The sequence below is a fragment of the Sphaeramia orbicularis genome, chromosome 21 (assembly GCF_902148855.1).
Source record: "Sphaeramia orbicularis chromosome 21, fSphaOr1.1, whole genome shotgun sequence".
In the NCBI taxonomy this organism is placed as follows: Eukaryota; Metazoa; Chordata; class Actinopteri; order Kurtiformes; family Apogonidae; genus Sphaeramia; species Sphaeramia orbicularis.
In genome coordinates, this window is record NC_043977.1 from 50,022,454 (window position 1) to 50,046,501 (window position 24,048).

The following is a 24,048-nucleotide window of genomic DNA, read 5'->3' on the forward strand; positions in this document are numbered from 1 at the left end:
CCAAATCAGTACATAGTGCATCAAATAATGGAATTGGTCTGGGAGAATAAACTTTAACTCACATGGAATTTTTACCTCTTCTATATACTTATATGACACAGAAGTACATGGAGGTCAGCATCGTTTGTGTAGCTTAGGGGTGTCAAACTCATATTCTGTCATGGGCCACATTAAGCCCAATATGATCTCCAATGGACCATTAAAATAATAACATAATAACAAATACATGTCCAAACTTTTCTCTCTGTTTTACAGTGAAAAAGGTAATTACATTATGAAAATGTTTACATCTACAAACTATCCTTTAAAAAATAGGAACAACCATGAACAACCTGAAATTTCTTCAGAAAAATAAGTGCAGTGTTAACAATATTATCTCAGTTTGTTATTTACAAATGTACATTAAAACTTATGGATCACAGTGGATCTGCAAATGCACAAAACATTTAGTAACAGAGAGAATATTGTTAAAACTACACTTATTTCTCTAATATTTCCCGTTGCTCATATTTGTTCAAGTTATTCACATTTTTTGTGAAAACATAATTTGCAAATGTCAACAATGTAATTTTACTCTTTTACAGTAAAACAAAGAGAAAACTTTGGAGTTGTCATCATTTATAGGTTATTATGTTATTATTTTACTTGAGATTGAAATGGTCTGTATGTGTCTCCTGAACATAAATGATTTTAACATTCTTTATTGATGTTTTCAGTGTAATTTAATTTTTGCATTTCAAACTCATCCCACTGGCCGAATTCGACACAGTGGCAGGCTGGTTTTGGTCCACAGGCCGTATGTTTGACACCTCTGTTGTATCTTTAACCTTTTAACACACTTTAGATTCCATGTTGGAGTTTGGTCCCAGTTTGACATGTTGGTTCACTGTCACTTGTTGGTTTGTATTGTGTGGATTGTTTATTTTGAGTTTTAGTTGTTGTCACCGAGTGGGAGAAGTAAGTTGGACTCGTTGCAGAAATGCCTCTGTAGTGCTTCCACGGTGCTGGCGTAGTGTCCATGTTTAATGTAAAATCACATCTGGAGCCTCTGATTGAGCTAAAGCAAGAGAGTCACACACACAGAAACACTAGACAACATCCTTCATGTTGTATAAGTACTGAAATAGTTTATTTTTTCCTTCTTCTTTTACATAAAACAAAGAATATGGGTCATATACAGTTTTTAATTCATAGTGCTACTGTAAGGTGACTGTCACACAAGAACATCACTGTTATTATTGGCTGTTAAAAAAACATTTTAAAGGAGAATTACTGTCATAGTGAGTAACAATATGTGCAATAACTAGTAAATTACACTTATCAGTGCTGAGTACAAATACAGGGCATTAGAGTAAATGTTAGAAAAATACAATACTCTTGTGAGAGTGACGCTCTTTATTATGTGAGCCATTTGAAAAACACAGACACCATGCTCCATCTACCCGTATCAGTACAGCCAATCTGTTCCCTGATCCATGAACGCCTCTACTCACCTGTGTACGCTACATATCTTCATTTATTACAGCTGCGTGTTGCTACTGGTTTGCAATTTTTCACATCACCTTCAACATACACATGTAGCAAGTGAGCAAAGATTTGAAACAGAGGTAAATAACATGACGTGATTAGTGAGATTGTGCAACATGACAGTGTTTCATATGTAGCTCTACATCACGTGAAACTGTAAACTAGTGTTTCAAAAGAATATGGCTATAGTCACCATGACAAGTCTGATATGTAGATTTACTTGCATTCATTTTCTGTATATATGTGTAGCTCAGAGCAGTGTTTGGCAATATGTGTTTGGCAAAAAATCTACACATGAAAGGCAGGGGACATGACAAAGATGTGAGAGAGGAAACATTGCAAAGCAGCTAAAACTGTCAAAAATGTCAGGATGCATTCATAACACCGAAAAACATTACTAATAATCATAAAGGACACATCATACAGAATAGAGAAACTGAGCAATCATGGTATATCTGGTATATCTTACAGTTCAATGTACAGACAAAAACTGACAAGGAAAAATATTGAGTATAGTTAAACCATTACATTGAAATGTCACCAGCTACAATGAAATGGTTATAGTCGAAGTTGGTGTTAATGTTTTAAATCCACAGCATCTATCAGACAATATATCGTATTTTCCCTGAGCTAGCACAACGATGTTCACTATATCCCTACTAGGAGTGAATCACTAACATTACATGCAAAACTCACAGGTTTGTCTTGATGTCATAACTGTGGGAAAATGTACGGAATGCAGAATGCAGTTCACATATGAAGAGTTTCATTTCAGGATTTCAACACATGCACCACTTTAGGTTATTTTAGGTGCACCGCTACAAAGTTGTAATTGACAGTATTCACTCGGCGGCCATTTCCCTCTTATGTCATTGTCAGAGTTTGAAGGTCAAGTGCAGTTATCAAAGGGATAATGTCACACTGCTGTGTTCAAGATGTACAAATGTAGGGACTTGAAAATACACACCTTTCTCCTGCTGATCCTCTTTTCTCAATCCGAACCAAAAGACTAAAAATAAATATAGATGACCTGATGCTGTTTCCCTCGACTTCAGCTTCTGTGTGGAGCTACAAAGCAAAGAAGGAAAATCACATCCCGGTAGTGCCTTATGGAATCTATAGTTTAATTGGTAATGATTGAATTCAGTCGCCTATTTAACCATCATCTATGAGTGGTAAAAACATCCCATCATGAGGTAGATTCTCAACAGCCTGAAAACAGTGTCCAGAAAAAGGGATAGAGGTCTTCTTTCCGTTCACTGGTATTACAATATGCTGGAAGAGAATTATGGAACTGTCACCCAAACCACTAAGTAAATGAAAAAAACTTTAAGAAACAAAAATATTGTTAAGTTTATTATGCTATGGTCATATTTCAAGAAAAAAAAAACAATGTGTTTCATGACCCATTACCTATTTACAACAACTAATGTTAGTATTCAACCACTTCCTAGCAAACATTATTGTTTGATAGGGTTATATGATAGGAGTGATATGATATGAGTTAATCCCAAAATATCAACACATATCCATTTAAGCATGGAGACGTTCAGTGTAGAGTTAACTGTAATGTCATATTTTCACTGAGCTCAGAGATGTTCTAATGTTCATTAAGTTTAGATGACATGATGGAACACACACAGATAACATCCAACACAGAAGTGTGTTCAAAATATTCTATCAGGTGAAAAGACACCAAGACACCTGATCATTTCTTAAGCAGTGACATGATGATAATTTGTCAGAATCCCTGCATTTATATAACCTGAACACAGCAGGATTACAATACACACCATTTCAGCTTTTAAATAATTGAATGGCAATTGCCAACAGCGCTTACCATTTTATAATTACAGCCACTTCACACTGAGTTTGACATCAGTATTTTTGCAGCTCTTCTAATAAAACTCTTCATACAGTAAGAATATCATCTTCATTTCTATGGATGGAGTAAGCCAGATGGGTGGTTGCATGCAGGTCATTAAAAATATTGTGACAGCAAAGTAAAAGAAAAAGTCCAACAAGTTAGTGCACAATTTAAAGAATCACATTACTCAGTCAGGTATAGAGCTCATGAATGGCAATCAGTAGTTAGTGCTGTACAAAACATATTTCCAGAATGGAAATCATAGATTTTTGTAATCTTGAGACTGTAAGGTTCCACCTGATGTTTTGCTGTAAACTATATTGCTGACATAAACTGACCATCTTCATGTAACAGCTGGTTAAAATGTTCACACAGTATAACAGCATATGACTTGAAGGGCATGCAGCCTGTGTTTTCCACTGGATGAGTGGACCTCAGCTGATGCCATGTTGAAGGTCTGCACTAATGCACAAAGAGCAAAAATCCTGCACGGGGCAGTATTTTTTTATATTTTAATGGAATGGAAATCAGTACCTCTCTAATGTGACATCAGTCACTTGAAATGCTGAAATCATAAATATTGCTTTAGTATTGCAGACCACATGTAAATTAATATTTGCAAACTGTCAGTACTAAATGATCTATAGTTGACATCTAGCACCCTATGGATCAAAAAATAAATAAATAAAATAAATAAATAAAAGGTAACTGAAGACTGTCCAAATGTAAGTAAGGAGTTAGTGAGAATAGCTCCTTTGTGTGGGTCTAAGGTGTCTGTCAAGGAAAAAATATATTTTATTCAATAAACAGAAGCTCTGAAAGCCTAACATGCAGAAAACGAAAGCCTTCCATTTACCCTAAACTTTTATTAACAGGGGGGTAATTTAAAGATGGACCATCAGACCACTTAATTAGAGGCTCCACATAAAACAAACAAGTTGACTGATTTCTAGATAAAAAACATTGTTAGTATTTCTCAAGTTAAGTGAAACTCTATGGGAGACAATATTTCTGGAGGCAGCTTCTACTGGTTTGTTTCTGCATTTTTGTCACCTTCAGGTCAGGGATGTTGCCTTATAGATTTAACATTATTAGCTTATGATGTCACAGTGAAGTTGACCTTCAACGTTTTAGATATAGAACATCACTTCATTGTTTTATCCTAATGCACCTTTGTGTAAAATTGTATCATAATTGTAATATACATCATCCTTGGGTCTGGGTGAGTATTTGTGCCAAATTTGAAGGAATTCCCAAAAAACCTTTCATGAAATATTATGTTCATGAGACTGAAGACTCTCCAAACACATGCAGTAAATTAGTAATGACAATTCAAGGTGTTAGAAGTTGTTTTGCAATTTCAATCTGACTCTTATTTTTTCTAGATTGAATGACACAGCCTTTACCACCGGGGATTAAAGCAGCTGATACTATATATATATAACACATAATGATTTTATCTTAGTACTCGACATAGACTCTCTTTACCTCAATCTACTGAACTGACTCATAAAGATGTGTTTTTCCATCCCAGCCTCACAGCGGTTGGTCGCTGGGCCGCTGTGGCTCTGCTTAGCTATGTTTCATTTTCAAAGATGTATTTTTGTCTGAGAACAAAAGGCAGAAATGAAGTCTGCACAGATAGAGGAGGTGTGCATTTAGAGAGTAAATTACCAGCACAGAGCTAATGGAAATGGACTGCAGACCTCCAAAATGGCTTCCAGGAGATTTATGGCAACATCTGAATGACTGCTTGGTATCTCAACACGACACGAAATGCAGGTGGAAGCCTACAATGCCAAGCTTACTTGTCCAGTTCAGTGTTTCATCTTGCTTCACAGTGTCCCTAAAACTGTGGGATTCAGGAATCCTCCATGTGTGTGAGTGATAAATTCATCTGATTGCTTCATCCCTGGCCTCAGGTTGAACCGTTCAGCTTCAAAATAAACTCTGAAAAGCAAGATGTAAAGTGGAGTGAGACTGTGCAGCACAGTGACAAGTAAACGATGGCTGAAATGAAAAAGCTGCCGTTTAAAACCACATATTGTTTCAGTACAGTTGCTTCTGTTTTTCAACCTACAAAACATTAAATCACATTGAATAAAACTGTATGAACCTACAAAACCTACAAAACACTTTCCCTTGATGACTAAGCACTTTGGATTGAAGCATTGGAGGATCTGGTTAAACTGTAAATCACAAGATTAATTTGCCGTTTGATTTCAATGGAATTTTTGCATTAATGTGGTACCCATAGACAAACACAGGAGTTCAGAAGTATGGTGCAGTATGTTACCAAGTATCTGCCATCTGAGTCATGAATGAGGTTTATTATGAGCCTTGTGTAGGGAATGGGAATCCTTTTGCATAATGGAGCATTGTGCATGTCACTGTCACTTGCCATTGTCATAAATGTGTATTCTATAATGTGTGTACAGTATGAAAGGCAAAGAGAGAAGCTATGAAAAAAAGCAACTCAACAAAATGCAGAACTGTGCAAAACTCCAAGGCCAACGTTAGGTTTGTTGGTTTACTTGAGTATGAGACCACACATATACATTCCTCAGTCTGCGTATTAAGATCCAATCTGGATATATGTGAAGTATGTACAGCAATAAAAACAAAAGTTTTTGGGGAAAAAAACAGCTTTAGTATTTAGTGTGACCTCACTTTACACTTAACATGTCTAACACTTTTTTCCAGATAATATGAGATTTATGGCATTAAATTTCTGATGTTTTATATCAGGCTTCATTCGACACTTATCAGATGTTTGTAATTGTTGGTGCTGCGTCTTGTCATGGGGTCAGAGGTCACATTAAATTGTGATTTTCTTGTTGTATGGGAAGAAAAGAGAATGTGAAATGAATATGTATATTCATTTCAACCCCACAAAAACAAAGCTAAAGATGACCTGAGTCTTTTGTACAGTACTGTATGTCACAAAATGTAAAGTTACTAAAAGTATCCTTAGGAATTATCAGTGATGTTTGTCCAGACTTGATTTTCATTAGCGCCTACACCTGTAAGAAACATCGTTTTACATTTGTCCCATTTGCAAAGGGATGGATTCAACACTTTCAGATTTACAAATGCAAACATCACAGTCACATCAACTGCATGAAAATCGATGGATTCAACAGAACTTAAATGAAGACTAATATACAGATAAAAACATTGTGTCAAAATATATTTCTGCACTAGATTTGGTCAAATATCCTTAAAATTTATACTATAGTGATCATTCAGTTACAATCTCTGCTCAATGGACACTTTGAAACTGTTTCCAAAGATAATAATAGTCTTTTAGGTTTTCAGCTCCTGATGCCTGGAACAAGCTTCAGTCTGAGCTCCATCTACAAACACTGATTCCTTTGGCTAATTTTAAAGAGAGTGTTAAAACTCTGGAATGTTTTAACTGATTGCATGTTTTTTCTATGTTTGAAAAGGCTTTTATTATTGTAAAACTGTACTGATGTGACTGTATCGCTGCTGTCTTGGCCAGGTCTTCCTTGAAAAAGCCAAAGATGAACCTGGTTAAATAAATACGGAAGTGTATTGCATTTACATGAAAAAAAAAAAAAATCGGCTCTGTTTTCCTGAATTAACGAGATAATTATCTTGAAAAATCAGAGGCTATTTTTTTTTTTTTTATAGAACCGTTTCTCATAATTACAAGTTAATTATCTTGTTAATTCAGAAAAACAGACCCGATTTTTATTTTTTCACAGTCTGTATGATCATAGCATGTTTGTTCTGTGAAGTGTAAATAACGGTTAAATAAATATTAAAAAAACAGAAAAGAAATTGAACTAAGAGTGATTCTTAATTCTTCATATCACAAATGCATGGGGTGTCCAAAAACACTTTTCCACTACTGTATGTCTTGTTATGACATTTTGTCAAATATTAAAACAGAAGCAGGTTTGTATTAAATTAAAAACAAATACCTAGAAAAATTAAGGCTTAAAAAGATCTAGAAGTGTTTACAGGTAAGAGCTGAAAACAACCTGTTTTTATCCTCTGTGTATCCATACTACATGTCATAATGTAGACATACTGTATTTGAACAGGGCTCTAATATTTCAGTTAATTTTTATTTATTTAATTATTCATTTTTTTTATTGTTAATGCTCATCTACACTAAGCTGACATTCAGGAAGACTGAGACTGAAGGCCAACATTCACCTCAAATCATGCTTAAAACATGTGACATGAAATGCTGTTAGTAAATATAGTGACTCACTAGATAGTATTCCTACAAGCAGAAGGTAAGTTCCGTTGTTTTACATTCCCTGGATTGTTACTGTGGCGTGTAGCTACTACAGATTTTGAAAACCATTCTGAGATGTATTCCCTGGTGAGGTGGCAGTACAATTCTAACATTAATATGAGACAATAGTTCCCATCTCCTGTTTCTATATGTCTGTGGTGCTACCATTTGTGTGTTCCAGCAGGTCTGATGTGTTATAAATACAGTAGATGGTTACTATATGAACATGGTAGATTTACTATAGTGTCACAGTGAATAATACATACGGTATTTGTATTAGACTATGTGTCAGAGTAGCTTGCATGAAGCATTAAACCTGTGGATAGTTACCCCCCCAACACACACACACACACACACCCACACACACACACACACACACACACACACACACACACACACAGAGCCAGTGTTAATGTACTGTACTAAAATGCAAATAGTGTTTGTGAAACTTGTGTTAGTGGTGTGTTTAGTCACAGCCATTAAGATTTCTTTCAAGCAAGCTGTGCTCAGTGGAAATGGACATACATTTTAGAAAAACTTCTAATATTTTAAGTGTAATTCTGATGCTGCATGTCCCATTTTTACAATCTGAACAAAATGCAGTGTCCCTCATCTGTATAAATGCCAGGAACAGTGACAATTATAAAGAAATTCTGAGTATGCTCGACAAGGATATGTGGAGAAGATTCTACATTACCTCTTTATATTCAGAAAGATCAAGAATTGTGTAGCTAGAAACGCTTTGAACTTGTCATAATAAATGACAAGTAATTCAGTTTTCACATGGGTGATCCTTAATTTAGATCATATATTCTTTCCTCTGCTGAAGGTAATGTTCTGAAGTCGTCACGTACATTTCAGTGTTATTTGCTTTTCAAGGCTGCCGCTCCAAACTAACATTAAATGAAAGTTTTAGTTTGTGAATTAGTTTGACAAGTCAATCCCAGTCCCAATATCATAACCAACCTAAAACCCTAAAGAAGACGTGTGTAGAAACACTTAGAATCTCAGCAAGAGAGAAGAATCCTTTTTTTGTGTGTGTTAGCATAAATGCTGAACGTTGTGGTTCAGCTATTCATCATTCAATAATGGGCACAGAGTAAAGGTCTTCAGCCCAAAATATACCACCAACAAATGATACATTTCATGTTCAGTGTGTCTTACAGTTCGCGAGCTGAAGTCTTGACTGTTCTTTTTGTTGACTTGAAGTGGTTCTCGTTTTCGATTTGATATAGGTCATCTTCTTTGGTTCCATTTCACCTGAAACATTGAAAATAAAGTCAGAGCTTTTCTGAGGTGTCAGCCTTAATTTAGTGTCCTGTAGGGAAGAGGAATCAGATGTGAAGTGAAGAGAACAGAGTGACACTGACTGATGTGACGTCCTCAAAGAGAACAATCTTATCATTTTCAATTCCAAGTGTCTGGAGAATTGAGAAAGAGCCTAACTACAAATGAAAACAGTGAGGAAAATAAAGCCTTGGTGTAGTATGAAGTGACAGATCAGGACGCTTACATCAGTCAGAAGAAACGTCCCAAGAGAGACAAACATTTAAATATGCATTTCACCAGTAAAGCCTCCAGTCTGATGCAATGTCATTGCTGCCTCAGGATCCATAAGGACATCCACTGTGGAAACTTGGTGAGAGATGGATACGCTCTTAGAACATGCAGCTTTGTTGTTTGAAGCAGTAGTTTGAGTTATTACAGTTACTAGTTAAGCTATTACATTTTTCACTGTAGGGTGCTGAGAACAAACAGCATTGTTTTTACTTGAGTGAGAAAAATAAGAATAACATCAATCTTTAGGAAGCTTAGTACATATAATGAGTGAATCAGTGGGGTCCTTCAGTTTTTGTTCACACCCAGGTTAAGCATTAACAAAATGGAGTCTGAAAATACATTTGTAAGTACATCTATGCTGTCAATACAAGGAGTGCTTCTTATAACTGTTTTGAATTAAAGGCACCCTATTGTTTCAATAGACAGAACTCCTTTTAACATGGATAACTTGTGAAACAATAAGAATGTGCTGTGGAAAAAAAGCTGCTACTTTGTCAAACACACCTTCCTGAATACCCAAATATATGGTACTGATCTTTTTAAAATTATATACAGTTAAGCATTACTCAAACTTATCAGGCTTGAATTTTCAACATAAATTACATCAGATGATTTTGCATTATCCACAGACATTTTCTGATGCAAATGTGCATAAAATTATCATGATAAAATGATAAAACTGACATACAGTAAGTTTCAAGCAATAAAAAACAGGAAATCACTGATATGGGAGTGTTTTTTTTATGTATGACTTCACATTTCTGAGTAACCTGAGCATTTTCTACTCCAAGTGAAATCCCCTAACCTTGTCCACAATGATCACAATATGGCTTTCACCAAACTGCGCAGCATATTCCATATAAACCTCTTATGTTAGCTACACAGCAGGAATTCTGATGAGCTACAACATGTTCAGAACCTTATTATATGTTGTTGAAAAACTGCACAGAGGAAAATATAAATGTGTTTCTCACTCTGGAAGCACAATTCATCATTAGGTACTCAAAAATACAGCCTACATACTCCATTCTTCCTGGTGAGTGACTTCCTGCATGAAAGGTACAATAAAGGCTGGGACTGTTGTAATGACACACCATGATCACTGCATCAGGAATCAACTGGACCATCTGATGTACAGAAATGTGCTCTTCATTTGAGCCTTGTGAGTCCATGACAGGTGTTTTTTTTTTTTAAATATGCCTTGTGAAAATGTTGCTCTATCTCCATAAGGGGCTCTTTGAAAAGACATAAATAATGATTTAGCACAATAGCATTTTCACAGGATATGTCTTACTGGAAAGAAGCAATGACTGATTTCTGCCTGAGAATCCTTATACATGTTGCAGTCTGGGTGATCATCCCCTACTGCATGTTATTCAGGACAAAATGTATTTACTTGCCAGTTTCAATTAAATTTTTTTTTTTTTTTCAATTTTTCTTAGACTCCAGTGTAACTTTGTATCTGCTCTGATATGACACAATTCCCAGGTTTTTATTTCACTGCTGTCTTTTTATTGGCTGTCTATCTGTGAGCACGACTGCAGAAAACCCCCCCCAATCAATTTTCATGAAACTTTATGGACGGGTAAAGGTGGCTGAAGCACATCCACAAATGGGATGTAGCCTGGAATTAGTTTTCAGTTTTATTTTGGGTCTGATTGAATTACAGGACTGTTGAATTTTGACAGAGGTGTGTATTCTGCTGATTCCAACAGGAGATTCCAGGCACAACAATAGTCATGTTTCCCATCAAAGCCAACACGCAGCTCTGCAGTTAAGGTCGCCTACTAGTGGCTGACCTTTTCCTCATGGAGAATGTTCCTGTGGCAGCCATAGACTAAGACTGCATTATCCTTTTGCCATTTTGTTTTGTAATCAAAATAAATGGACAAAAGTGAGTAGTTGGGCGATGGTAACGGTGCCGTTCTGACACTGTAAAGCAATAAATTTCAAGAAAAATGTGTGGAACAAAATCATTTGATTATCTTGGTAATGCAACTTAATAATATCAGCAACAGTCAAGCTCCCTGCAAAGAAAAAAAGTTTTATCCAGTAAACAAAAGCGTGACACAATAATTTAAAGAAAGGCCAGTACACTTAGTTGAGGATGCAAAAAATAGAGTTAGATTAGTTCATTGACTAAACATCAGTTATTGGCTGATATTTGCTTTTTTGACACACATCAGGCAATAGGCAAATAAGACAACATTCATCGATGGCAGCGGCCCATGATTTTGTGTTGTTGTATGAGCTCAGTGCCAGATGCCATGGTAGTTCTGTTTCAGTAGAGCTAAGTCCAGTTCATGTCAGCAAGTAGTGTCTTTCCTGAATCTGTGGTGGCTTGTGTTGTGTTGCTGAACTGTGTGCATCTCTGAATGTCCATAAGTGCTGACACTAAATAATTATTATGTTAATTAAAGTCAAATTCATTGATGTAAACTGTGAGTCTAATCTGCGATTAGCTACAAAGCAATCTTTATCAGCCAAGTAATTCAGGATTAGTATATCCCCTACCAAATAAAGAGACCACAATGACTCCTGGAAAACATACTGACTTGTGCAGTCACTGAAGCCTAGATCAAAATAATCACTACACCAACTCAAGACTAACCTGCTGATTTGAATGCTCTACCAAGTAAAGCTATCCAAATAAACATATTTCATGTGTTTCATATGTTTACTTGGATAAGATGGAATGGAAACTCTTGCTGAACACTCTAACTTCTCTTGACATGTTAAATATTTGTCACACCTCAGTTTTTAGCCCTGGTCAGAACCATTGTAAACTGCTGCTTTAGGATTCTGTATGGTGTGTCTACTGTACCAACTACTAGCATCATGTGTACAGCTACAGTCCTAAAGTCATGCTTTTTACTGGAGTTTCTGTGATTTTACTGTACCTGCTGCTGGTCTGGGTAGCCTGCTCTGGGTATCACACATACTGGAGGTCACAATGGGTTCAGACTGGGGTTGGATGGGCTGGAGGAAGGCCACAGTGGGGAAAGGCACTGACGGGATATGGGTCATGGAGGAGTCAGACAGGGAGCTCGGAACCCCCACATGGCTGCTGTCCTTAAAGCTGGAGGGAATCCTCCATCGCGGTAAAGGGGAAGGAGACACCTCCTCGCTGGAGGAACTGGGGACACTGGGAGGACTTAGAGACTGTTCTGGGGTTGATGAGGATTTGGGGAGAAGGTGCAAGATGGAGGAGAAGAAGGAACAGGATTCAGGAAGGGGGATGGTCCCAATTCCACTGTCCAATGTTCGCATCTTGCAGCCAGAGCCTACGGCACAAGGAGAACAGTTGAAGTGGCTCAAGGTAGCGGGAAACAGAGGGAGCACAACAGGAATGAAACAACAGGGTATCCATGGTTGAAGTGGCACTAAAAGAAAACCTTCAAACATGCAATTTCACAATTAATCTTGAGCGTGTAGGTCAGCATATGGTCTGTGTCACCAAGAAAAATCTGTGGAGAGCTGCTCAGCTTACAAATTATAATCTTTTTTACTCTTGATATGATTGATTTCCTCATGCTCCCTTATTATTCTCCACACAGCATTTGTATATTTATTGCATGAGGTACTCTGCAGCAGCTGATCCTTGTATTGTGCTTTTGTCAATTCAAAGCAAACACGCAACAGATGGTTAGTCTGTTCTTTTTTCAGTTTTTCATTCATTATTTCACTTGGCCACAGTTTTCTCTTAAGAGCCAAATGAAAAATGGTGGTTCAGTGCAACCTAATTACAAGTGTGATGCAGGGTAATGATTTTTGCGTAATTACACCATAACAGTGCCACAGAGAATGACTCAGCAAATGCAGCAAAGCTCACTTGAACCACTGTTTTATAAATACAGATGTTGTTTAATGGGCGTGGGACTGCTAGCATGCACTGATCACACAGTGGGTATGAAATGCATGTCATGGCAGATCAAATGACATTCAGATACAGATTCATGTATTTATTTAACAATACATGACTTATAACTGTCAACTGCCAGTTATTATGGTCGTGCATGTTGTACCTCCAGACTAATACAAATATACGTAAAATAAATAAAATATAATAATCTTATACATATTCATGTATTTAAAAGTGATTTGTGTTCTACTAAATTTTAATCAGACATCTGTCTTTTAAAACAAGTATTTAGAGGAACTGTGATACTTTAGAGGGGTGTAGGTAGTATGTCAAATAAAATTTTATTAAGAGCTTTTAAAAGCTCTGACTTTTGTTGATTAAACTTGCAAATTTCTTTTGAAAAACTACTACTGATTCATATGATTAGTCATATTTCTGCAGGACACATCTCTCTAATTTATAAGGAAAAAAAGTTGTATATTCACATAGATCAGAGTCATAGATGTATGAGAATCAACTAACAAATTTATGAGAAAAAACTATTTCTTTTTTTTGTCTTTAATTTCTTCCTTTCCCTGGCTCATAATATGCTGTTGTAATGCTATGTCATATATGAGTCAAAACTATTTTTCCTGTGCAAAGAAGAGCCTTTCATAGACAGCATTTTTACAGCAGAAAGGGCATGAGATGTGTTTGTGAAGGATTTATTTCATGGCTGTCAGTTGGTAACTAGTGTGTTGCTTGCTGCCATTATTTGTCAGTGTTTGAAGTTATTACTGGCATTATTGTTCTGGTTTTAATTAACAAACTGATGTTCTGGCCCAAATCACAGATCTGTTCCTAATGTGGTTCAATAAAATATACTTCAATATTGTATTGAAATTGGAAGTCAGTAAGAGATGCAGATGATTATTTTCACATCATATTGTGTCTGTTTAGGATCCCTTCATTTCTCTTTTGGGTCTTAAAACCCTTGCTTCATATGGTGTTCATGTTGTTGTGTTTCCTTCTGTGCATCAGCAGAGCTAAAGAAGTCTAGAACAAGGGAACAAGGTCTCAGCAGCAGTGATCTCATTACATATTAACCTAATTGTAAACCATTTAGAAATCCTGGCTTTATTTTGAACTGATAGAACTTAAGCATGTTTTATAAGTTAGTAACAAATATCAATCTACATGCATTGAAAACATCATTATTGGGATAAGTCATTGCTGTTTCACAGGGCAACAGTAGCTTCTCTGCGTTAAATAAAGTACCTATGTCCAATAAAACACTTGACAAGTAAAACAGATGAAATGGTTATTTTTACACTGTTGTCAACAAGAACAAATAATTGAAGTGAGAAGCCTCAGAACAGAGACATTATTGATTAGTTTGGTGTTAAGTTGGAAGTTAACAAGAAGCACTGTAACGTGGTGTTGCCTAGACAGACAGAATCCCAGAGAATTGATCAGTCTCAACAAGCCTCTGACATGTACAGGTTTGATCCTCTTTCAACGTGCCCATCACAATCAATAGCCTCTTTGTATAAATAACAACACTGATGGAGTCATGTAAAAATATATGATGTACACACTGTTCTTTGTGTCATGGTGAGAGTCATGTCAACGACTGAAATCGGCAGGTTTATAAAAGAAGAGTTTGTTGGCAAATACACAGGAGCTTTTTAAATGTAAAAAATACAGACTGTGTTGAAGAAGGGGGTCCAACTATAATGATGTTACTCAACGGTTTACAGACCACTGTTTTGAAGACTAGAGTGTGGCATTTTGGCTGTCATGATCTGGTTGTCTGGACAGAGAAGTGACCATATTTGGACAAGAGAGTGGATGAAACCACAGTAATGCTAACAGGAACTTACTGAAAATACAAGCAACAAGTGGTGCCATGCACAACAAACCCCATCCCTGGCAGATATCGTAGATTATTTTGGCATTGATCCAGCCAATGTCATCATTTCTATGCATGTGGTGATGTCCGCATATTAATTGCCTCTATATATATGCCAAGTTTGAAGTAAATTGGAAGTAAAATTAATGTCTTTTTAGAAGTTTTAAGTTTCACCCATTATAAGTAAATGGGGGGGAAAAAAAGATTTTAAAAATTCCTAAAAAATTTGAACTTTGACCTACTGCACCCATACTGTAATCAGATCTATTCTGGGTCACTGGCAATCTATAAACCTAATTTCGTATGAATTCAAGTAATAGTTTTGCTGCTAGAGTGTTAACAAACAAACAAACTGGACCAAAAACAATACCCCTTGCCTCCCCTTTGGGGGGTGGGGTAATAATGCAAATGAAAGGATTTATGTTCAATGCCTCCAGTTCATTTCAGCTTCTTGCTATATGTTGACACATGTAATGGTGTTAAGAACTGCATTTAATAGCATGTAACAGTGTTAACTTTAAATATCACCTTATATACTGTAGAAACAGCTCCAGTTATTTTCAGTCGCTTGCCAGCATTTCTTTCCATTTTATCAATTTAAAGAAATATGTTAGGGAAGTATTTGTAAAGATGTGTCTTCCTGTTGTTTCTGCCAGGATTATAGTTTTATGGAAACATGTAGAATATTAGAAAAGCACTCGAAGAGTGCAGACCTCCGCCAAGGCATATCCCCACCCCACCCCGATCACCACCAAAATTTAATCATTTGTTCCTTGTGCCAGTATCAACATTTCCTGAAAATTTCATCAAAATCCTTCCATGACTTTTTGAGTTTTCTTGCTACAAACAAACAAATAAACAAACAAACAAACAGACAAACCCCGATGAAAACATAACCTCCTTGGTGGAGGTAATAATTACTTGTCCTGCTGCATAACAAGAAGTTATTCACAGACTAAAACCAGAAAAGCACTTGGAAAGTGCAGACCTCCGCCAAGGCAGATCAGTGCCCCCCCCCCCAGAACCAAAATTGTAACATTTGTTCCTTGTGCCAGTATCAACATTTCCTGAAATTTTCATCTAAATCCGTCCATAACTTTTTGAGTTATCTTGCACACAGATTGCAGACAGACAGACAAACCAACGCAAAAACATAACCTCCTTAGCAGAGGTAAAAATGCTTTTTTTTTCCCATGTTGACTTCAGCACCACATTAAAAACTGCTCAGTCAACTTCACAAGAGCCAGCTGGTTTGTGCCAAGTCATGTCTGTTATAAATCTATTCAACTTGCAGCAAGAACTGAAGGCACAGTTAATTCGCTCCATAGTAGCTGGGATCAGTATGCTTAGCTGGTGTGGTGCTGAAATTTTAATGAGGTGATTAACCCCCGAGGGCAAGCGTCCGTCCGTATCAAACATGTTTGATATTTGCAGTGCCTTCCCAATGGTGTGGCTCCGGCCAATGAAATTTTAGAGATCAGTTCTCTACCATGTCCTACACCACTGATTCCATTTTTTTTTTCTCACTAGTTTAAGAAAATGTCTGTTTCGTCTGTCTCTTACTACTTCTTTCTCTGTCTGTTGATTAAACATCACCTTTCAGGCCCGTTATAAGACATATTTTGAACAAATATTTTAACAAATCATGTCTGATATGGGTCTTACAGTGTTGGGTAAGTTACTTTAAATTAGTAACTTTGTTACAGTTACTAGTTACTTCTTTCAAATGTAACTTGGTTACTTTAAGTTACTCATTACATTCAAGGTAACTAGTTACTAGGGAAAGTAACTTTATTTTTTTACTCTAAATTCTCTTATTAATGTGCTGCCTCCCTAACTGGATAGCCAGGGAGGCTGCCAGTCCTCTGGCTTGCTTACATGTAAGTCCTATCCTACCACAAGTGCAATGCACCACCTAACGAGCTGAACATGCAATGGCAGTGTGGTAGTGTGCACAGGTATTTTGCTAACCAGCTCTCTGAAAACAGGGGACTCAACTGCTGAGATAGGTTGCATATCTTCCACAGCATACCTGGCAATCAGTCTGTGTAGCTGTGTCTGGGTGATAGACTGTGCAACAGGCTTTGTAAAATCAAGCTTTCATTGTTTAACTGGAGTGGTCCCTCCTTTAGCATCAGTGGAGCTAGCATCACCTGCGTTACCTTCAGGGTCTTTTTCAACTAGCTTGGTAGATGTGTGTTGTTTCTGAAGATGCTTCATCAGATTAGAATTGCTAGTCTTTGATGTGGATAGAGTTTTCGAACCCCCACAGAGATTACAATGTGCATATTTCCACGAGAGAAATCCCACGCCTGGACTTTCATCGACTGCCGCCATGGTTGTTTTCATTCATTCACTTGCACATCGCTGCGTCACGTGCGCTTCACGTCCACCATGGAAACTGTAGTCCTGAGTTATGCACGCAAAGTAACGACTAACGAGCCTGTTTAAATCGCAGTAATGATAAACACGTTCCTGATTTTGACAAACTAATTAGTTACAGTGCTCGTTACCACAAAATTAACGTAGTTACTGTAATGCGTTACTTAATAATGTGTTAGTCCCAACACTGGTCTTGCACAAGTTTTATACTTTATTTAAAGTCAGATTATGGAGAAGAAGCAGCTCCAATTTGCCTGTTGCATTTGTAAAACCCACACTCGGCCACAGATTCACAACAAGATGAAGCTGCTTTAGTTGAAGAGAAATAGTTGTAGTGTCATCTGGATGCTGAAAAAGAACTGGAGAAGTGTGAACTGGACGCAAGCCAGCTGATGACTTTGCCTGCACTGCAACTTGTAGAACGTATAAGAGCACTAGATGATAAAACAATCTCAATATGGATGTTATCAAGGCAACTGAGAAGACCATACAATTGTTGAAAGATGTTAATCAAGTGGATAATTGTAAGCAACAGAGACACTGCAGCACCAAGCATCTGACTGCAATAAGTGGTTCAAAATTATATTTATGCTACAAGACCATATGTAGAATACATATGTAAGTCAGGGGTGTGTAGAGACAGGCAAATATAATCTATCAACAAATACGTGGCCATCACATGAGGAATGCTGAACAGTGCTGTTCAGCATCCCAGAGACAAAGACTTTGGGCAGTGTTTGACTGTGTTTTGTAAATCCATATCAATGCATTGGGATTGTGATCAAATTTAAGTCAATAACAATGTTAGGCAAAGCTTTGGACATGTTTGCTCAATATGGATAGGTCTAACAGAACACAGATAGAAAAACACAGAAATAATATCCAACCCTTCTGGGGGAGGGTTCACTCTGCTCTCTCTGATGTGTTGGGATATGCAATCCCAAATTCTTGTCTTGTTCTGTACCTCAGGCATTTGGAAGAATCAGTGCATAAAGAGGACAGATATCTTGTCAAGATCCTCCTGGTGGCCAGGAAGAAGGCCATAACAAAGAACTGGCTTAAGACTGATGCTCCATCCTGTAAACAATGGATTTCAATCATAGATGCTATACTTGTCATGGAACATCTAACATATAAACTGAAGTTAAAAGAAAATCTCTTTATGAAAAACTGGGGAAAATGGCTGACATCAAGAGACAAATGTATCTATTATGGGACCTTAATATTTTGACACCATCACAGGCTGTTCTTTTCATCTGTTTTTTTTTTTTTTTTTGTTTGTTTTTTTGCTCTTTTCCTGGAGACTGTTTTTTACTGTTAAAAACTGAGAAATAAAAATTGTTAAAAAAAAAAAAAAAAAAGAAAGAAAGACACAGAAATAAATGCAAGACTATGATGTTTTTTTTTACTTTTGGTGTGTGAAGCTTGGAATGTAATACATTTCACTGGGAGGTAAATACTTCTATAATAGCTGTCATGTAATAAAAACTTTGCTGAGAATCGTCTTTATGTTTTGGTCTCGTTTACTCAGTCAGAATTTGACTCACACAAGAATTGATGTGTTCACTGTAGCTCATAAACATGAAAATCTACATTGTTTAAATAATAAAATGTATAATACAAGAAATGTTGCATTAAAGTGCTCCATGTAAATGTAGAGGGTTCCTGCTCCTGAGGGTTCCAAAAACGAGGCTGAAGCTCAGAGGTTACTGAGCGTTTTCGGGTGCAGCTCCAAAACTATGGAATGAACTGTCGCTGCACATTAGACAGGCTTCCTCATTGTCTAATTTTAGAACTCTCCTTAAAACCCACCTCTTCTCTTTGGCTTTTTCACACCACATAGGATGTTGGTCTTATGTGCATGGATATTTTATCTGGGGTGGACAGTCTATTTATTTATTTATTTATTTATTTATTATGTTTCATTGTGTTTTTTTCTTAGTTATCTTTTTATTATGTTTTATTGCATTAATTTTTATTATGCATCACTTTGGAAACCTTTGTGTTTGTTTAAATTTGTGCTTTATAAATAAAAATGGATTGGAAATCTGCGATCAAATGGCCATAAATGTCTTTTTTTTTAAAACAGGACTTTATTTTCCTTTCTTAAATTCACGTCTACAACTGTCTTTACACTGATAGGATTATTTTCAGATAAGCAGCATAAGGAAATTTTATGTTGACATTGATAAATATAGAGAAAGAAAATATTGATCACATAAGATGGGCTGGTGTTCTGCTGTCACCAAGTAGAACAGTGTTATCATCAACTGTTCCCTTTGTGAAGCCCCGTCCCAGTTTTTTCTCTGCTTAGAGGTGACTCAGACTTTCCTCTAAAACACAATTACTCTGGGATTAGACAGAAATTCACCAAATTTTCCAACTGGCCTTGAGCTTTTGTGAAGCTGCTGTGTCCATCGTCTTTGTTGTTATCGTGTTTGTTGTCGTCGTCTTTGTCATTGTCTTCCTCATTGTTTTCGTCATCGTCTTCGTTAGCAATTTCTTTAAACATATTCTCTGATGAAACTACTAGTCGGATTCAGTTCAAATTTTATATGTAGCTTCCTTGGGACAATGTCTATAAAGTTGGTTAACAGTTTTGGGATATTTGATGAATTTTTGAAATATTAAAAATGTGCCTTGACTTATAAGGGTCCATATTTTACATGGAAATGGTTACAGATATCAATATAGATACTATTGATCACTGATAGGAAGTCCTATATGGACTTTCATTTGTGTCCATGGCCTTTTACCTTGAGTGATCTTGAAGTGTCAAACTCAAGGTCAACAATGTCTACATTTCAACAATCTTCTTCTCCAAAACTACTGGTCAGATTCTTTTACAATTTTTTATGTAACTTCTTTGGGACAATGTCTATAAAGTTTGAACACAGTTTTGAGAAATTTTTATTTTTTCATTTTTGAGGGATTTTTTAAAATACTATACATTTGCCTTTACTTATAATAGTTCATATTTTGATGGCTTATAACATGGAAATGGTTAGAGATATCAATATAGTTACTATTGAGCACTGATGGGGAGTCATATATGGACTTTCATTTAATTAGTTGAGTTCTCCTCCAGTGAAAGTACCACATACTTCTATTGGGAGATTGATCTCCTGCATCAAGACCACAGGACTCTAACATAGCGGCAGAACCTGACAACCTCGCAAATTCAACTTGATATTGATGCTTGATAGAACGTGTTGGTGAGCCACAGGGCCATTGGTCTTATTTTTTGTGCTGTTTCATCAATGCACATGTGGAAATGTGACAAGTTAACTCACTCTCACTATCTTCATTCATATTTTAAGATGCTACATATCATATCCAGCAAATCCTTAAAAGCTTCAAATGCCTCAAAAGACATCAGTTTTAACATGTCATGATGCCTAAGCAACACAACAACTTCATAATCACTTCCATGACATACTATATACTAGGCCTCTAATGGTACACAAAATTTTCAGTTTGGTGCGTTTTCGGTTTTGAAAGCCACGGTTCAGTTTTTTTTGGTTTGGTACGGTAAGACAGAAAACCCCTCAAAATGTCTTCAATGCATTTATTATGAATTTTTGAACATTTTCCCCCCAATTTTTGGAGACAATAGAATATAGAAAAACAGGGGTAATATAATTCTGCTGCTATAAATCAAATAGAAAATAAAATAAATAAAATATTACTGAATCTATTTTAAACATTAGTATTGCACTTTTCCCTGAAAGGTAGTTTTGAACAAACAACCAAAATCAAATCACAGTTTTGTCAGTTCACATTCTGCAGAAAAATAACAACAACAACAACAACAACAAAAATCCACACAAAGTGCAACATTAAGAAGAGGGTAAACTAGTATTCTGTTTTAACAAACTTAAGAGCAACATTGACAACAAAATTAAGCAAATTATTTATTTTACGACAGTGAACAAACTGTTTAGGCCACTTTGTGTATTTGTGTGTGTGTGTGTGTGTGTGTGTGTGCAGGGTGTGATTTGTCAAAATCAAAAACACAGAGGGGAGGATGTTTTTTTTTGGTGGTGTGTACGTGTGTGTGTGTGTGTGTGGGGCACAGTTATATACGTGGGGGTGCGGTCCATAACTAATGCTGGCGTGAAACAAAAGTGAAACTTTACATACTTTCAATGTCCAACTCCCGGGTTCTATTCCTCTATTATACAGTGTGTGTGTGTGTGTGTGTGTGTGTGTGTGTGTGTGTGAGAGACAGACAGACAGACAGACAGAAGGAGCTTGTGTAAGTGTTTGAGAACTACCATTCATAGGTGGTAAACAACGTTCATCTTATTAACGTCTCTTTCCTCATTGTTGTCTTTCACTGGGACCTGATGTGAGCCCAAACAGGACTGTAATGATGGCGGAGGGTCTTCAATCCCATCCTTCCAGGTTGAAATCATATTTGTTGGTTTTTTTTTACCTTATATCAGCTGCTATTTCGTATTTTGGGTCAATGTGCGGTCCTTCAATATGTCTGAGTGGAACTTGCGCGGATTTAAAGTTCCGCATCGACCGACGTGATTCCTTTTTCTTTTTCTCAACATACTGTGCCATTTTGGTACAGCTGTGTACTGAACCGAACAGGTGCGTACTGGTTCGGTATGTGTACCGTTACAGGCCTACTATATACGTACAAAATTTGCAGACACAAAATATGGTTTATTAACAGTCTGGTTAATAAACTCTAAAGTGTCATGACATAACTTTTGTTATGAGTTGCTGCTATATAAATAAAATTATTGATCTGATTTGATTTGAAAATACCAGAGGCAGTGTTAAAAATACTGGGTGAGCAGATAGCATGAATTAATTACCCTCTCTCACACTTTCAGCAACTTAAAAAGAAAATAAAAAAGTCCTGCCAAAATAAGAGATCCTCCTGTAATATTTCACCTCATAACCCTTGGGTGTAAAAGCTTGCACAACACACAACATGAATGATTGTGATTGATCTTACATTCATGAATTTATGCACTCAGCTTCATAAATTCTTTTCGAGTTTGGAGATTCCCTAACACACATCCAACTGTGTGCATCAAACAGAGCATTTTTGCAAAATCTTGGATAAATTCAGAAACACGTCAACATTTTAACACTCAGTCATTATTGGAACACCTTTTCCATTAGTAGAACCTATTTCAATTTATATTTCAGCACAATTTTTTTTATAGATGCCAAATATTACAGACACAAAAGAAGAAAATACTTGAAAGTTGTTTTGCAATTGTGGAGAGCTGTGTATGCACATCTCTGCTCATTAAAGACACAAAATTTTATTTATTTATTTTTTTTGCTCTCTACAGTTTTCACTATTAAGCAGTCTGTGTTGAAAAGTGTTTTCAACACATCCCATCATCTGTGGTCTGAACAGAGCTTCAAAGTTGTATACCACTTGATCATAGTTTTGTCTCCAAAACATTTTTGATGTTACAAATCATCATATGGTCTGGCTCTGAAGCTCTGATTATTGTGAACACATTAACAGCCAGGAAGCATCAAACTGCACAGACATCATTCTGCACCATGAAGCTCAACAAAGGGAAAAGTGGAGGCAAACTTTAAATAACTTTTAAAGGTCAGTATTACTAAATTAATTAGACGGTGTATGTAAGTTTTGTGATGGGGCTCTTTCCTGCAGTACAGGGACTGTTTGGCTCTGACTGACTGGCTTTAAAATGATTCTGACCATTCTCTAAGTGCACTTTCTATGGATGTAATAAAAGAACAGACAGATGTTTTTGGCTAAGCTTAACAATAACACACTTGATTGATAAAAACCCATCTGAGCCAAATTAAAGGCCTACAAGAAGAAAAGCTCTAAAGTAGAGCCAGGCTTCTTCAGTTAAATGGCCTTTTAGAATGTCAGTTACTAGTAAACTTGTTATCTGGCTGTAAAATAATCAGACTTCATGATTCATAACCTATTCAATAATAAAATTACACCTATACATATATAAAGACATTCGGAATGGTTAAACAAAGGGCATGAATAGAATAGAAAGGAAATTAAATGCAAATTGAAAATGTCAAGCAGTTAAAGTTGGTTTCCTCAGACCCTAAAGGTGATCTTCAGACAGATTCACTTCAATCATGTTATAAATAAATGATGATAAAAATGCCTGCTTTCAGATATGGTTTATCATCCAAAATGTCAATGAACTTCCGGATTACTTAAAAACAAGACTACCTCTTCTCTCTTTGTTGTTTTTAGAAAAAAACATTGCAAAATATCACACATTGATTTACGGACAATTATTTTGAAGCTTTATTTGGCCTTCAGCCTTCACCCAATGTCACCAAAGGACAAAAGGGGAGAGTTGAGGAAGACAGAGTGAACCTTGAAAATCTAATGCTGTTGCTACACTAATGACAACTCAGCCTACACTGCTAACTTAGAACTGTTATGTTTAAAGCAACAGTTGTGTCTGATAACAGTAACACCAACTTCATGAAAAGTATAACTACAAATTAACAGCTTGGGTACTCACTGCTAAGACCCCTTCCTCGGAAATGTAACTGTAAACATAGCAGTAATTTCAGATAATTGTTAAATGTACACACACAGATGTCAACTTTACATGAGGTGTAACAACACAAATTAGCCAGCTGGCTCACAGACTATATGATCCATCCGTCCGTCCGTCCGTCCGTCCGTCCATCAAAGCTCT

At 36.5% G+C, this 24,048-nt stretch overlaps 1 protein-coding gene across 6 annotated transcripts in view; it reads right to left on the reverse strand.

Moving 5' to 3' along the window:
• Window positions 1-1,101: 1,101 nt before the first annotated feature.
• LOC115411794 (nck-associated protein 5-like) overlaps window positions 1,102-24,048 on the reverse strand; it is a 109,471-nt gene continuing 86,524 nt past the window's right edge. For 3 of the 6 annotated variants that reach the window (XM_030123985.1, XM_030123984.1, XM_030123986.1), the window contains 3 exons: window positions 12,128-12,511; window positions 8,832-8,927; window positions 1,102-5,344 (listed from right to left, as the gene is read on the reverse strand). In XM_030123985.1, the coding sequence (XP_029979845.1) occupies window positions 5,343-5,344; window positions 8,832-8,927; window positions 12,128-12,511 (482 nt within the window). In that variant the 3' untranslated portion in view covers window positions 1,102-5,342. Of the gene's footprint in view, window positions 5,345-8,831; window positions 8,928-12,127; window positions 12,512-24,048 lie in introns of those variants that run through there. The other 3 variants (XR_003934265.1, XM_030123987.1, XM_030123989.1) reach the window with 2 other exon arrangements.